Source organism: Temnothorax curvispinosus, unplaced genomic scaffold (genome assembly GCF_003070985.1).
Source record: "Temnothorax curvispinosus isolate PA1 unplaced genomic scaffold, ASM307098v1 QBEX01016033.1, whole genome shotgun sequence".
Classification (NCBI taxonomy): domain Eukaryota; kingdom Metazoa; phylum Arthropoda; class Insecta; order Hymenoptera; family Formicidae; genus Temnothorax; species Temnothorax curvispinosus.
The window spans coordinates 40,589-55,099 of record NW_020225813.1 but is presented as its reverse complement, the minus strand read 5'-3'; the positions used below and the strand labels follow the sequence as shown (position 1 = coordinate 55,099).

Here is a 14,511-nt window from a genome sequence, read left to right as displayed (position 1 = left end):
AACAATTTAAGACATGTTTTCAAGCATTCGGGGATTTTTGAGTCGTCACAGGCGTAAGTTTATATTTGGGAGCGTCATTATTAGCAGCGTCATCTTCTTGACGCGTTACACGCAGCGTAAGCTGCAAGAGTGGCAAGAAAATGAGATCAGGATGCTGATGGAAAGGACGAGGAAACGACAGTACTATGAGAGCACGGAGAGAACGTGTAACCAAATGATATCGTCTCTCGCGGTGACTCTGAGAAACTCTGTCGTCAAAGAAATCGACACGGAGATAATCATAAATCAACTTAGAGACGGCTCGGCCGACAAGCTAACGTCCTGGAGTCAACTGAAGGTGTTGGCGATCACGCGATCGGCCGTAATAATTTATTCTTATACTATGCTAGTTACATTTCTTAGAATTCAGCTCAATTTGATTAGCGGACATATGTACAAAGGTGTGCAGAATGTGGATAATGGGACTATCGGCAGTGAGGTACAGGCAAGATACATGGCTCTTTCTAGTTATTTTCTATACGAGGGCATTAAAAATTTGAGCAGTTTCATAAAGAGTAAAGTTGGTGAAGTCACAGCTTCGTTGTCTCTGACGCAGCAGTTAACGTTGAGAGATTTAGAACAAATTTATTGGGCAGTTACATCATCCGTGTCGGCCGACAGTTCGAGAGATCCTGTGAAAAATTTCACTTACTACACGTTGCAACATGATATTGAAAACAGCGACACATCTACCTATTCGAAGCTAAGGGATCAGATGCTAGATGTGTCGGAGAGCGAAGAAGTCCAGGATTTAATGCAGAAAAATATCAGAAGTGGATTTGTCTTATTGATGGATCATATAGCTGCATACTTCACTGAATACCTTCATCCTTCTAAAACTGTTGGTGTAAATAAAACATCGCTTTTGGGAGAATCGAGCGCTGAAAATCCGACTTTAATGAGGGAAGGAGCTGCAAATGATTTGAATGGATTTGTAGATGTTAACAAAACCACTATGGCCTTGGCCAAGATTATTCCTATTATAAATGGGCAGATTCCGGATAATCCAACGCCAAACGATTTAGCGGCGGATTGGCTTCAACGTCTGATGCTAAATAGTGATTTTAAAACACTCGGGGCGAATCTTTACGAAGCAGTCAGCTAAAGTCAGTTAATTATGGGTCAATATTTTAGAAATTAAGCGGGAGACTTATTGATTGTACAGTTGCCACAGTTGGTAGAGCAATCAAGACTTCTTTGCAGCAACCATATAATTTTTCTTGAATTTTTTTTATAGATTTCTTTGCGTGTTAGATACAAGGTATTTTGTACTGCAGGGAATTTTCTTGTATATATCTTTAAGTTAAAATACATGGTTGACGGCTTTATGTTTTCATTAATCTCAGGATAAATATAATTATCAAATAAACATAATAGTGGACATCCCTATGTTTTATGAGCAAACACTTGAATGGAGCGTCTCGCTATTGAGAACGATGGGTACGATAATGAAAAAATTGTTTCAACAAACGGCATTGCTATTACTACATAAGGTACATATAAGCAAAAATCTGTTTTAAATTAAATTGTATTTAATAATGGTATGGTATTTTTTAAATACAGTAATAAAATTTCATTGTTTTGATATTACAATAGTTTTACTGTTATCTCTAATTTCATATATGAAGTTTCTACGTTTACACATCTTAAATATATTGCCATTAAAATAATTCGCTATTAGAGAATAATAGATTAAAGATTGTTAATGAGACGTTGAAAAATTGCGAAGCTAATTATTTCCATAACTTCTTGATCGACATATTTTTCTCAGAATCCTTCTGCATCACCTTTGCTACAGCCATCTCAAAATCTTCTTGAGTTACATGAACTCGACGTTCTCTAAGAGCATACATTCCAGCTTCCGTACAAACACCCTATAATATAAACAATATACATTCACATTTTAGAACGTGTATGCAAATATTTAAGAAGTTATGGCATGCCAGAAAATTTAGCAAACTTCATTTTTATCGTAATAAAAGTAAAATATGAGAAAAGCTCTCAAAGTTTTTTTTTATTAAAATTTAAGATAGTGGAATGGCACAAGATATCTTAATATATTCTTCTTTTAAAAAAATCTTTGGAATAAAGTAATGTTAAGAGCAGAAAATTAGATTTAGATCATTTAACATTTATTCCATGCTCTCAATTATGAAACTGCGGTAGAGAACCATCTTTTATTACCTTGACTTCTGCTCCTGACGCCCCAGGCATAAGTTCAGCTATCTTTCTCAGATTTATTCCACGTGTCAAATTCATTTTCCTAGAATGAATCTTCAGGATGTCCAATCTAGCCTCTTCGTTTGGAGGTGGAAATTCGATCTTACGATCAATACGCCCGGGCCGCAATAATGCCGGATCCAGGATATCAATTCTGTTTGTGGCCATAATAACTTTTATGTTCTTCGTTGCTTCAAAACCGTCCAACTGATTCAGCAATTCTAACATGGTACGTTGTACCTGAAAGTATATAATTTAGAACACAATTACGAAACTATATTTGTATTCACACATATATTTCATACATACTTCACTATCTCCACCAGACCCAGATTCAATCCGGGAACTTCCAATGGAATCGATTTCGTCCATGAATATTATAGACGGTGCGTGTTCTCTTGCCATGACGAACAATTCGCGAACCATACGCGAACCTTCTCCGATAAATTTCTGCACCAACTCAGATCCGGATACGCGAATAAAGGTGCACTCGGTATGATGCGCGACCGCTCTTGCAAGAAGAGTCTTGCCGGTACCTGAAAGATTTTGTTGCATTGTTATTACACCATTATGGTAGATAAGCATGCAGCAGATAATTACGATAGAATATAAAGGTTCCACATATGTGGTCTGTCTTTGGTAATATAATAAACAATAAATTACCTGGTGGTCCATACAGCAGTACACCTTTTGGCTGTGCAATTCCAAGAGCATCAAACAATTCTGGATGCTTGACCGGCAACTCTATGACCTCTTTTATCTCCTTTATCTGTTTATCTAAACCTCCAACCATTTCGTAGGTAGAATCCGGCACTTTCTCTACCATCATAAGGGAGACAAGCGGATCGACTTTATTCGGCAATATTTTATGCAGAGTGTAACTTTCGTTACGCAGAGCAACACGCGAGTTTGGAGTCACGTCGTTGATGTCGATGTTCTTGTCTATATCTACCACAAATTTGCCCTCCGGATGTACTTTAACTAGGACCTTCTTCTTGTCCATAGGTTTAACCACTTCCCCGACATAGGAACCCTGTTCTTGCAGGAGTTGTAACTCTTCGCGTAACATGCGTACTACAAAAGATGACAATTCAAAGAATTTTCTTACATCACAGAACATATCCGAGTTTTATAGCAATATTTGTATCGCGCTAAGTCAAAATAGATACCTTTGGCGTTGAGTTCATTACGCTGTGCTTGCAGTCTCCTTAAATTTTGACTCTTTTCAGCAACAATTAACTGCAATTCCTCGATTTTCGTAATGTAATACGGTTTAAAGCCTTCTCCCTTAGCATTCTTCTCGTCGATATCCATCTAAAAAATTTCGAGTGTTCGAGTTGCAGATAAATAAAATGTTTCCAATCGTCGCGCGCAATAATAATGACATTAAACATTTTTCTTACCTTATTTGTGAGCGTCATGATTGATGGTGAAGAAACAAATACTTCACAAATAAATATTCAATAGATTCCTATTTAATGACGAGCAGCGTCGGCACGACCGCACGACGTTAACCTTATTTGCTCCAAAATTCGACGAGAGATCGACTCTCAAGTTCTCACTTGTCATTCTTCTCGGCCGATATTTATATAGCAGTAGAAAGTGATTGGTTCTTACCTTTGGCTTCAACCAATCACATGACTGCGTTCAGAAACATCACCCCCGAGTGCTGAAAATGGCCGTGTTCAGCAGACACAACTGTTGAGTTCGTCTTATCAACACTCTGCGTTGATTGGTTGGTTCTAAAAGTAAGAGCCAATCACGTTCGACTGCTACTGAGCGGCTTGGTCTGCTGAACGCGCCCATAGTGCACGTGACATATGCTGTAGGATTTTCAGCGCTCGGGGGTGATGTTTCTGAACGCACCCTTTAATTCTACAGGCATTTTCAGGCATTTCGTAAAAAATGTTAAAAAATCGCGATTTATTTGATGCCCGTTGAAAACAAGTAGGAACTTGAGAGGTTGCAAGGCATACAATTGCTCACGTCGTCAATTGATCAATTCATAACCTAACCTTCTCTGATTGGTCGATCCAATGGAAAAATTCTAAACACCGGTTGTCATGAATGGCGGGCGGTCAATCGCAACGTAGTAAAACAGAACGCTCCCAATTCGTCATATGTTATCTCTTCCATTCATGCCTAAAATTGGACCTCGCGTTCTTATCAAATATTTTTGTACTCCACGACTCAGCTCCACTTTTCGAGAACGTTATATATTGTATTTATATGTGTATGTACATACGCATAGTATGCATTGGCATTGCTCGAGTATACGCAATACACGTTAACGTTGAATACGTTGGATGCAAAACGAGTCGTGCGTCTACCCTCGGCGACGTTTCCACGGCATAAATATGTAAATACAGTATGGCCGAAAGAAGCGGAAGCTTCTCCACTTTCCCGGATGGCATTTCGCTATGCGACTGAGGGAACCGTAACGTTTCGCCGCTGAATGTAATCCCGTGGATTCACGAATTCCCGGAACGAAATGACGTAAATACCTCCGCCGAGATCTTTCACAGCGTATTTCGACCGCACCGATAAGAATGTCACTCGGTCGTCACTGGTAAGAAAGAGCGAAAGAGAGAGAGAGAGAGAGAGAGCGCGCGCGAGAGAGAGAGAAAGAGAGAGAGAGTGAAAGGAAGAGGGAGAGAAATGTTATGTTTATATCTCGGCGAGGTAGGAGTGTAGGAGGACACATTCGTGAGCTGTGAAATATCGCGGGAGAATATGGAATCGAACGTACGGAAGCGTCAGTGCACGTTCTAACGCTATGCCGCGGCAGGCCTACACCGCGTGCCCCGACATTCCGCTCGCCGACGATGTCAAAGCCATAGGCGCTGCCATGGACACGGACGTGGAGCTCGGCAAGGGCGAGGGGTGCGAGACTATACCGGGCTGCTCCGGCTACTCGAGCATGGTGCACAGCAAGAAGGTCATTAAGCACGCGTTGCGACAGCAAGCCAAGCGGCGCCGTAAGAACACGACGATAGCGTCCGGCAATTCGCGCACGTTGCCCAGGATCGTTGTCAAACCGCTGCCGCCGCCGCCGCCGAACGATCCACCATCCCCGGTCAACAACGTGCAGCACATCAACACCGGTAATTTTTCCAACTCCGCTCTTCGTTTCTTGTTCGCAGAGGAGAGTCAGTGGGATTCAATGATTTCTAAATGCTTATACCTTTCGCAGCGAGATGTAACATTTATCTTGAGTATAATATAAGCAGAAGGCTATTAATGTATTAAATAGCCACAATACTGTATAAGTAGATAAATACCATAAAGGTTTCTTACATTTTTTTCATTAGGAGACTACTATTGGTGCAATATGTACAGAAACGCATTCAGTTCTACTGACTTTCTTCATGTAATTTTATGTATTTAGTAAACGTTAGAACTATATATGTGCTTATCATAAACCAGGTTTACTCTGATACGACGTTAGTTTGTGACATAGACAGATAGAACTTTAGTATGTCGCAATCTATTTATCGATATTTTATCTCAGTATTAGAGCAAAGACAATTTGTTGTTCAAATAATTTCGTATATTATAAAGTAATGCTTTATATATGCATATTTGTTTATTCACGTATTGCTTCGATATATTGTTTTTCTAATTTATGTACAAATATCTGAATATATATGTCGTAATCAATGTTATATTGTAATATTCTTAACTATGATATGTTTGTGAGAAACTGCAATATATTTTTTAAATGTTAATGAGAAAACTTTCATTGATGTTTGACATAAACATTTACGTTTTCACTATATTTATTGCAAATACACAGATTAATATAATAATAACGCGTAATACAGATACTATTATAATTTGAGGAAGCGATTATCGTATAACACAGTTCATTTTTTTTTAATTTTCTTTAGATCTTTTATATAAAGTAGAAATTGTAGTGAAGTTTTATTGTTGATATGAGATAGCTTATCTCATCTGAAATAATGTATATTTTTTACGCATACAGCACCGGAAGAACCTGCTGCAACAATGAGAGAAGTTTTGGCTAGTTTACCTGGATTTAGCTTAAAGTCAAGCCGCAGGAGATCTACAAAGAGACTGTCCGCAACTGCGCAATTAGAAGCTGGTCTCGTGGATTTGGAGTCCCCAGCGAGTATATTAGCAAGTACGAGCTTACGCGCTCTGTTAAATAGGCATACATTTCAAGGCTTGCCTCCACTGTATCAACGGAAGCTCGCACAACTCCTGCCTGCTGTAGATAGACAGGTACTAAATAATATATAATTTCTTAATAGTAAATATTATTGAATTACTTTAACTTCAGATGCATAATTGTTTAGAAATTTTAAACTTTTTTTGTATGAAATTTAATTTATTTTATCTTATTCCTATAGGATGCTGCTATCTCTGGATTGAACAATGAATTTTTTGCGAGAGCTTGCCTAGAATGGCGGAAACGTTTAGCAGAAGGAGAATTCACTCCAGAAAATCAGCAACGCCTGAAGATGGAAGCGGAACGGGATAAGAATAAGCTAGATCCGTGGAAAGTGAAGCATTTTGAACCGATATGGGGAGAAAAGCGAGAGCCTAAACTTAAATCGAATCTCCATTATATTACCGAGTCACGTTCTAGTGGTGCAGTAACACGTTCAAGTTTAAGACTTCGTCTGGAAGCTAATGTGGATATTCCTACGTCGGAACATGCTGTCTGTCCTATTGTAATGACAGAAGATAAAGTCGACACCAGCTGCAAAACCGAAATCAGCATAAAGAGTTCCGACGATTTAGTTAATTCTGAAGAGGTGCAACAACATTTAATGCCCTTAGATTATAATACATTACCGGACAATGTGACTGATGAGAAACATTTAGATGACTCCATGCGAGTGAATTCCATAGAAGTGTCAGAAGATATTCAAATGCATGAAAGTAAAATAGAGGATGCTGACAAGATCACAGATATTTGCGAGAAACGAGATATGCTTGAGGCTGATGATATTGCGAGGCAAATATGTCAAGAAGCCATTTCGAATGTCTACGAGGAAGAAACAGATTTTTCCTCGAGCGAGAAAAATTTGCCACCTATAGAAAATAACGTAATCGAAGCATCGGAGGAAGACACCGTGCTATTACCTGATGATAATTCGTCACCGAGATCGAGCGAACAGATAGAACGTGGGTCACACACGTCTGTAGAATCAATTTCGCAGTTATCCAACGAATATATATCACAAGCATCCATAGATCAGATTTCTCAGATCTCAAAGGAACAGATTTCACAAATATCCAGCGATCAGATTTATCAGATATCGGATTGCGAAACCACGAGTATCCTTGAAAGTTCATCGCCGCAGGATCAAGTTAGGCCCGCGGACATCGTTATAGAGGATACCAGTTTGATTAATAGCGATCAAACTGAGGTAACACAGACTTCCCACGAAAATCCAGCGGACAGCGAATCACAAATTCCAGAAGGAATGGAAATTGATAGCGAGACTTTACAACGTATTCATGAACTCGAGGTAAGAGTTTTAATGTATATCAAACACGCTATTAAGAGATCGTAGATGTATTATTAGCACAATCTCGATAGATTAGAATATTAACTCTCCGGAGGTGGACGCCGGGTCACTCTCTGACCGCCTCCCAGACCCATGCCCTGACTCTGTTTTGTTTAGACAGTATGGCTTGTCTAAGGAGTCGTGAATCTTGAGATCTAAACAAAAAAAAAACAACTAAATGAGTAACAAGTAAATAACATTCTCGTGTAAAAATTTGTTTTGCAACACAAACTTTACTATGGGTCAGAAGTGATTCGGTGTCCGCCCTGCACGCGGCGTCCGTCTTCCGAGGGTTAAAAATATATATATACTATTGTTATTATACTATCTCCACACTGTTGTCAAAAACTTTATTATGAATCTTGCTTTAGGTACGAGGAGAAATGCGCGAAATGTATGAAGAGATTTCGGGATGTCCAGAAGAGATAATATATCCTATTCTTGAGGGAATGGAAATGGCTTCAACCAATGCAGAAGTAACCGAGCCGCAAGTAGTGTCGGGACAAACTGAAGATACTACGGGAACGGATGTAAATGTTGGTAATGAGGATGAAGCTCTGCGAGAGGCAAATAATTACGTCTGCTCTGAAATGTTAGAATGTAGTTGGACAGTGGATCCGACCGTGAATAACATCAATAATAATAATAGGGTAAGCATATGTACATTGATCATTATTTTAGTATTATTTATACCGTACACATATCAGTAATACCAGCTAACTTTAAAAATATATATAAACAACTTAAATTTGGTTTTGTAAAGACTTATGACAACATACTAGTTATTAACACACGCGTTATTTTTTCAAAAATAATTCAATTCTTAGAGTATTGGTATAAGATTTGAACTCGAAACAACCGGTTCGAGTTTAGGCTAATTACACAGAGCAAATCGGAATGTTTAGAGAACAAGATAAGAAAAATTAGAATTTAGTACATAATTACAAATGAGAAACAATGTACAGTTTACTAAGTCACTTTAATCACTTTGAACAACAAAATAAGATAAAATTAGAAAATAATAAAGAAAATTACAAAGTTAGCTACTGCTTTTTGTTTTAAGTCATAGGAGAGAATAAATTAAAATGAGCTTTCATGATTTAAAATAACACTAAACAGATAATTAGTAGTGATTGATTCGTTCTGAATGCTCATTGAGAAGAAATAACTAAAATACTACGATATATCTATACTAAATAAAATTGTAACACGAAGAATATAGATCTTGAAGTTTAAAAAGAGTTTTTATCCGAGCAGTATGAAAATGACGAGTAGTAATTGATAAATTTTGCTTATTTTTAAATATATCCAATAAAACTTGACAGGATATTATATTATTTTATATATTTTGTTTTTGCAAAGACGCAAGAAGAGTTGCAAGTACCTTGGCCTTTGGTGGCGGCCGCTCTTGATGGATCGGTAGCGGCTAATATCACAGTAACGACGCAAGATGAATGCAGCGAAACCTCCACAACGACCGATTCTACAACTTCTTCGCAGCAGTTTATTAACGCGGATACCAACGTGGAATCCGTTAACTGCATTCAATTGCCAGTTGTTCAAGGAACTACATTTCAATCAGACGGCTTAACTATCAGCACCCCGGGAAGCAGTTGCGTTATGAAGAGCTTGCAATCGCAAAGTCCGCCGATCATTGCGTTTCCGCAATTGCAATCCATCAGATTTGTGCAAACGAGCTTTAATCCGGAACAGGAAACAACATCTTCACTGGCAAATAACTCGTCTACGATCTCGGCCCAGCTTCAACCCCAGCAAAGTAACACCGCGCAAGTTAACATGATACGAACGCAGGATACCATCACCCAAATAAATACTCAAAACAATAATGCGCGGAATAATATGAATCAAAACACCATTGCGACGCCAAGTCAAGTGCAAAATACTCTCCCGACTACAATGGGAGTACAATCTCAGAATCGCGCGCAGAACGCGATTGTTATTCAACATCAAACCGCTCCTTCTGTTCAACCTCGACAAATTGCGGCTACTGTGCATCAACAACAACAACAACAACAGCAGCAGCAGCAGCAGCAAACGCCACAACAGCAACAGCAATATGCTGGACCATCTGTAGCCGTTTCGACGCGACCCTCGCGCGTGTCCAATCAAGGCAGCCAAAGAGGCTCTAGAAATAGTAATAAAGAACAAGGAGGTGGTAGATCGAGAAGCTCTACGAAAGAGCCTCCGGGTGCTGTCAATTTGGAGCGCAGCTATCAGATATGTCAAGCGGTAAACTAACTCAATATCCAGTTCAGAGTCATACGTGAATGTAGTAAAGATATGAATTTATCGAATGTGCGATGCGTATTACATTGATAAATGTAGGAACGCTGATATTATTTTAGGTCATACAAAGTTCACCGAATAGAGATCAACTGAAGGCTCATTTAAAGCCACCGCCAAGTTTACTTGCTAGAGGAGACGGTGCATTCACAACCAGCAAATCTGGTGGGCGCACCCTGACGACGGTCAAACCCCAGAAAACGCAGCAAACGATACAACACAATAAACAAGCTCAAAATAAGACGCAAGCAGTTATGCTGAGACATGTATTTGCTACGGCGCGTCAAGCTACATCGACGGAGGTATGTAGTACTTATTATATTAATTATTAACATAGCTGTTTAGATATTTAGCTGTGCCGCTTTTTACATGTATTACTTGCTATATCAAGGGTAAAGTATATTAATATCAATCTTTTTATGAACTTGACATTTCCGTGAGATATGCAGATAAAAAAGAAACGCTAATTCTTATGCAACGTACTTATAACAAATGAGGTCTCATGAAATCCTAGTAATAAATCTTATAAAAACAACTTAGGAAGATAGATCACAATAATAGCCATGCAAAATACATACTTTGCTATAAGTATCTTTAAATTTATATTTCAATATTTCGTTCAATATTTTTCTTATTGTATGAAATGTATGTACTGTTCTCATGTACTAAACACTTGACGTACACGCATACTATTTTATCCTTTTCTGTGTGTACAGTGCTAATCTCGCGGGTCGCTTGTGACGATCTCGGTATCATACAGGTACCTAAACAAACAAATTTTTACATTAGTTTTGGGTTTCTAAACGCAGTAGAGATAGTGACTTTAATTATCAAACGCAACGACGCAGCGACGATTTTGTGCAATGCTACAAAAATTTATTTACACAAATATCATAACTAGGATGACAAACGAATGCTCTTATTATGCAACCAAATGAATTCAGAATGCTCTAATTTAAATGTTATTTGTTTAATATATTTCTATTGACGGTCGAAAGTAGCTTGAACGCGCAATATACCAGTTCAAGCTACGTAAAACGTTTGTAATGATTTCGTTAATTAAATCCCTTGATACCTTGTAGGTTACAGAAAGCACTCCTATAGCGCAGCTTGGTTCCACCACCAGCAATGGTCTCGGGCAATATATACTTGTACAAAGGACGGGAGTTGGAGACAGTGCACCGAGAGCATCATCCGCTCCTCCATTACCGCCGCAGATCGCAGGGATGGGCGTTGGGGTCCATTTAGTGCGAGGAAGACCGGCGAGCGCCGGGGAGGGTTCTCATCAGGCTGTCACCCTGAAGGCGAGAGGCGCGGATAGCAGAGTGACAGGCGGCGCGGAACCGGGTGCACCCGGGATGATAATCGGCGGCGATCCGCCACCCCCGTGTGAATGTAATATGCGAGGAGCCATGGTAATTTGTCGGCAGTGTGGTGCCTTCTGCCACGATGACTGCATCGGGCCTCAACGTATCTGTGCTACCTGCCTCATACGTTAATCACTTCATCTTCATCCAAGCATTCGTGTATAAAATTAAACCCGTTATAAGATAAGAGTGCTGAGCATTCAGTTAGTAAACAGGAAATACCAAACACGTTATCGTATTAATAAATTTATATATGTATATAACATAGAGACACACGTATACATATATAGAGGTATATATATATATATATATATATATATATACCTCTATATATATATATATATATATATATATATACTTCTATTCAAACTCACTGTACAATATACATGCATATAATATATATGTGTACACATATGTATCCACGTCTACACACACACACACACACACACACACACACACACACAATGTAATATATCATAAAATTATATCACAAAAGTATAATAAAAAAGTTTGGGGACAACATTTTCGCAATGGTCTGCTAAATATACCGCAATCAGCATTTGATAGCATGCCATATTTTATATGAGAAATATAATATTGAATTACAATTTTCATTTATATATAATTTTGTTTATTAATAAATATTGTCCCCGAACTTTTAGTCATACTTTATATGTTAGTTGATATGAGCGCTCAGTCAAACGGATAAGACAATGTTTTCGATTGCATAAAACTGATTGCCGAAATAATTTACTTCAATTTCTACCGCGGTATTAAGACTAAAAAGTAATAAATAATTAATAAAATCTTATAGCAAATTCTTGTCTATAACATGATCTCATATTTTCTTTTTGATTTCTTTCTGATGATTATAAAAAAGGTATTAGATATTATTATATTGTAATACTTTCAGATAATCAACTTGTAAATTAACTTTTACAAGTTTTCTAAAATAATATTATGATGTAAAAATTTATATCCTGTTTTACAAAAAGGAAAAAATATCTTTTCTATAAATTTTTTTCCTAAAATTTATCTTTAATTGTCTACCTTTTTAGGATTATTATACATTGTCATAAGTTGCAGTAAAGATTTTATTTTTTTCTTGTAGAAAATTATTTATCAGAAGAGATCAGAGTTATTAGAGAGTTGGAAATGCCTTGTGCATTTGAATATTTCAAAGTAGAAAATAAACTGATTTTAACAGTTTGTTATAGTAAAAATTATCTGTTTGACTATAGTACACTCATGTAAAATTATTTAGTTTGAAAAGTATAAAATATTGCCCAGCACTCTTATACGAATGGAAATTTTTGCAGATTAAGGGTAATGAAGGATACAGTTGTGGGTATTGAAAGATTCAACATTGCTACATTATACAGCAGATAAAAAAATACAAATAATTATGGAACGTCTCTTATTCTGTTATCTTGCCTATCATAATTTTATTACAAATTGATGAGTACCTATAAATTGCTAACATACATAATAAAATTAATAAGCTTCTATATAGATATTGTACACAAAATTAAGTTAAGACAGTTAGTCCGTATTATAAGCGTAGCAATATTTATAGTTACTTGAAATTGATACATGAAAAGATTATTCGTCGAATAATTATTTGAAATTTTATTGCCTCTTTCATAGTGTTTGAATGCTTTATTATTGAGTTAATTTATATATTATCGATACTTCTATTATATTCTTTTATTTAAATATTATAGAAACAAAAAAATTCAAAAATATTCAATATTTGACGAATAAATATACAAAAAAGTCTTGTAAGGATACTTTGCGCGATGTTTATTTTTTTTAAATCATCAAACTCTAGTCTGTACTATACATATACTTATATATTTCTTCTACTTTTATTTATTATGCTATTTATTGATGGTAATCTTTTTATAGTTTTTATATTCTTTATTATATAACTTTGCCATTTCATATGCATGATTATAAAACATATAATTACTTCATTCATAGTCATCTTATTTATTAATAATACTATCTGCATTTATTAATGCAATGTGTATAATGTAATTCTGACTGCTAATTTCAATATTTCAACTGTATTCTTGAGACCCTTGCTCATAAAAAAGTTTAAGAAAAGTTTAATCTCTTATATATATTGACCCTTAATACAGTCTTCCACTAAACATCACACTCTATAATATGTATGTTTGTTATTTATTTATTAACACACGAATTTATTTTTATTATAGCTACGTAGAGGATATTCCTGTACATGTTGATCTCGAAGCTAAACGACGAATCCTTTGTACATGCTCTCTTTTAATCATTCCTTTGGAATATAGGGTGACCTACTGAACTCTTTGAGTCTTAATATAGTTCAGACTACCTTTTGGACATGTATTAGTACATGTTGTATGTCAAACTAGTGTTGTCGGACATTGTGTACAGGAACAGTAATATATCACGAGAATGAATAATTAAGATTAACGATTTATTGCAAATAATAAGAGAAATAACTGAATATTCATAGCTCTAATATAGATATACGATATGTAGCCTGTATCAATTTTATTCCCCATTTTGTTACGATTAATTCTTTAATGTTAGACCGAGGAATGATTTATTGAGAAATTGCGAACAGTATGATTATTAACAATAATTTTATCTGTATGCTCTGTAGTATATCTAGAAATATTCTGTGCAGTACAAATGATGCAGTAATGATTCTATTAGGATCATTTGGAAATATCGTTTCTGGTAGTCTTAGGATGATCACTATCTTGGACTCCTAACTTGAATTAGAACATATATACATTGTATTCAATGCTATAACTGTACACCTGAATGTTGCTGACAGATGCATGAAATGCACATTGTAGTCGACTTTAGTTTTCTTCTCTTTATTTTTTCTTTTATCTCATATGAATAGAATAAAAAGATACATTTATTCCTCGTGTCAGATTGATATAACTTGATCGGCTGGATATTATTTGCGAGCATTATTATCCGTAATTAAGTATGTATAAATTCAAATATTGAATATTTGAGAGGAGCGGCAGCTATTCCAG

The 14,511-nt window shown here is 36.5% G+C and overlaps 3 protein-coding genes across 5 annotated transcripts; 2 read left to right on the top strand and 1 right to left on the bottom strand.

Moving 5' to 3' along the window:
- The first annotated feature begins 5 nt into the window (after positions 1 to 5).
- Positions 6 to 1,624, top strand: LOC112466292 (peroxisomal biogenesis factor 3). Its single transcript, XM_025034322.1, has one exon. It carries the CDS (start codon positions 14 to 16, stop codon positions 1,142 to 1,144), a length of 1,131 nt encoding a protein of 376 aa, XP_024890090.1. The 5' UTR covers positions 6 to 13; the 3' UTR covers positions 1,145 to 1,624.
- LOC112466290 (26S proteasome regulatory subunit 8) lies at positions 1,550 to 3,806 on the bottom strand. The gene is made up of 6 exons (XM_025034319.1): positions 3,663 to 3,806; positions 3,429 to 3,573; positions 2,923 to 3,333; positions 2,569 to 2,795; positions 2,224 to 2,499; positions 1,550 to 1,913 (listed from the first exon to the last, which is right to left on the bottom strand). The coding sequence occupies exons 1-6, from the start codon at positions 3,678 to 3,680 to the stop codon at positions 1,773 to 1,775; spliced, it is 1,218 nt and encodes a 405-aa protein (XP_024890087.1). The 5' UTR covers positions 3,681 to 3,806; the 3' UTR covers positions 1,550 to 1,772.
- A 724-nt stretch (positions 3,807 to 4,530) lies between these two features.
- Positions 4,531 to 11,761, top strand: LOC112466287 (polycomb protein Asx-like). 3 transcript variants are annotated; one of them, XM_025034316.1, is made up of 9 exons: positions 4,531 to 4,828; positions 4,946 to 5,363; positions 6,245 to 6,504; positions 6,633 to 7,760; positions 8,171 to 8,449; positions 9,162 to 10,049; positions 10,166 to 10,405; positions 10,820 to 10,863; positions 11,186 to 11,276. In XM_025034316.1, exons 2-8 carry the CDS (start codon positions 5,036 to 5,038, stop codon positions 10,823 to 10,825), a joined length of 3,129 nt encoding a protein of 1,042 aa, XP_024890084.1. In that variant the 5' UTR covers positions 4,531 to 4,828; positions 4,946 to 5,035; the 3' UTR covers positions 10,826 to 10,863; positions 11,186 to 11,276. The 3 variants fall into 3 exon arrangements, with proteins under 3 accessions (XP_024890084.1, XP_024890082.1, XP_024890083.1); XM_025034314.1 differs by lacking the exon at positions 10,820 to 10,863 and having other exon boundaries at positions 11,186 to 11,761; XM_025034315.1 differs by lacking the exon at positions 10,820 to 10,863 and having other exon boundaries at positions 4,531 to 5,363; positions 11,186 to 11,761.
- The last annotated feature ends 2,750 nt before the right edge of the window (positions 11,762 to 14,511 follow it).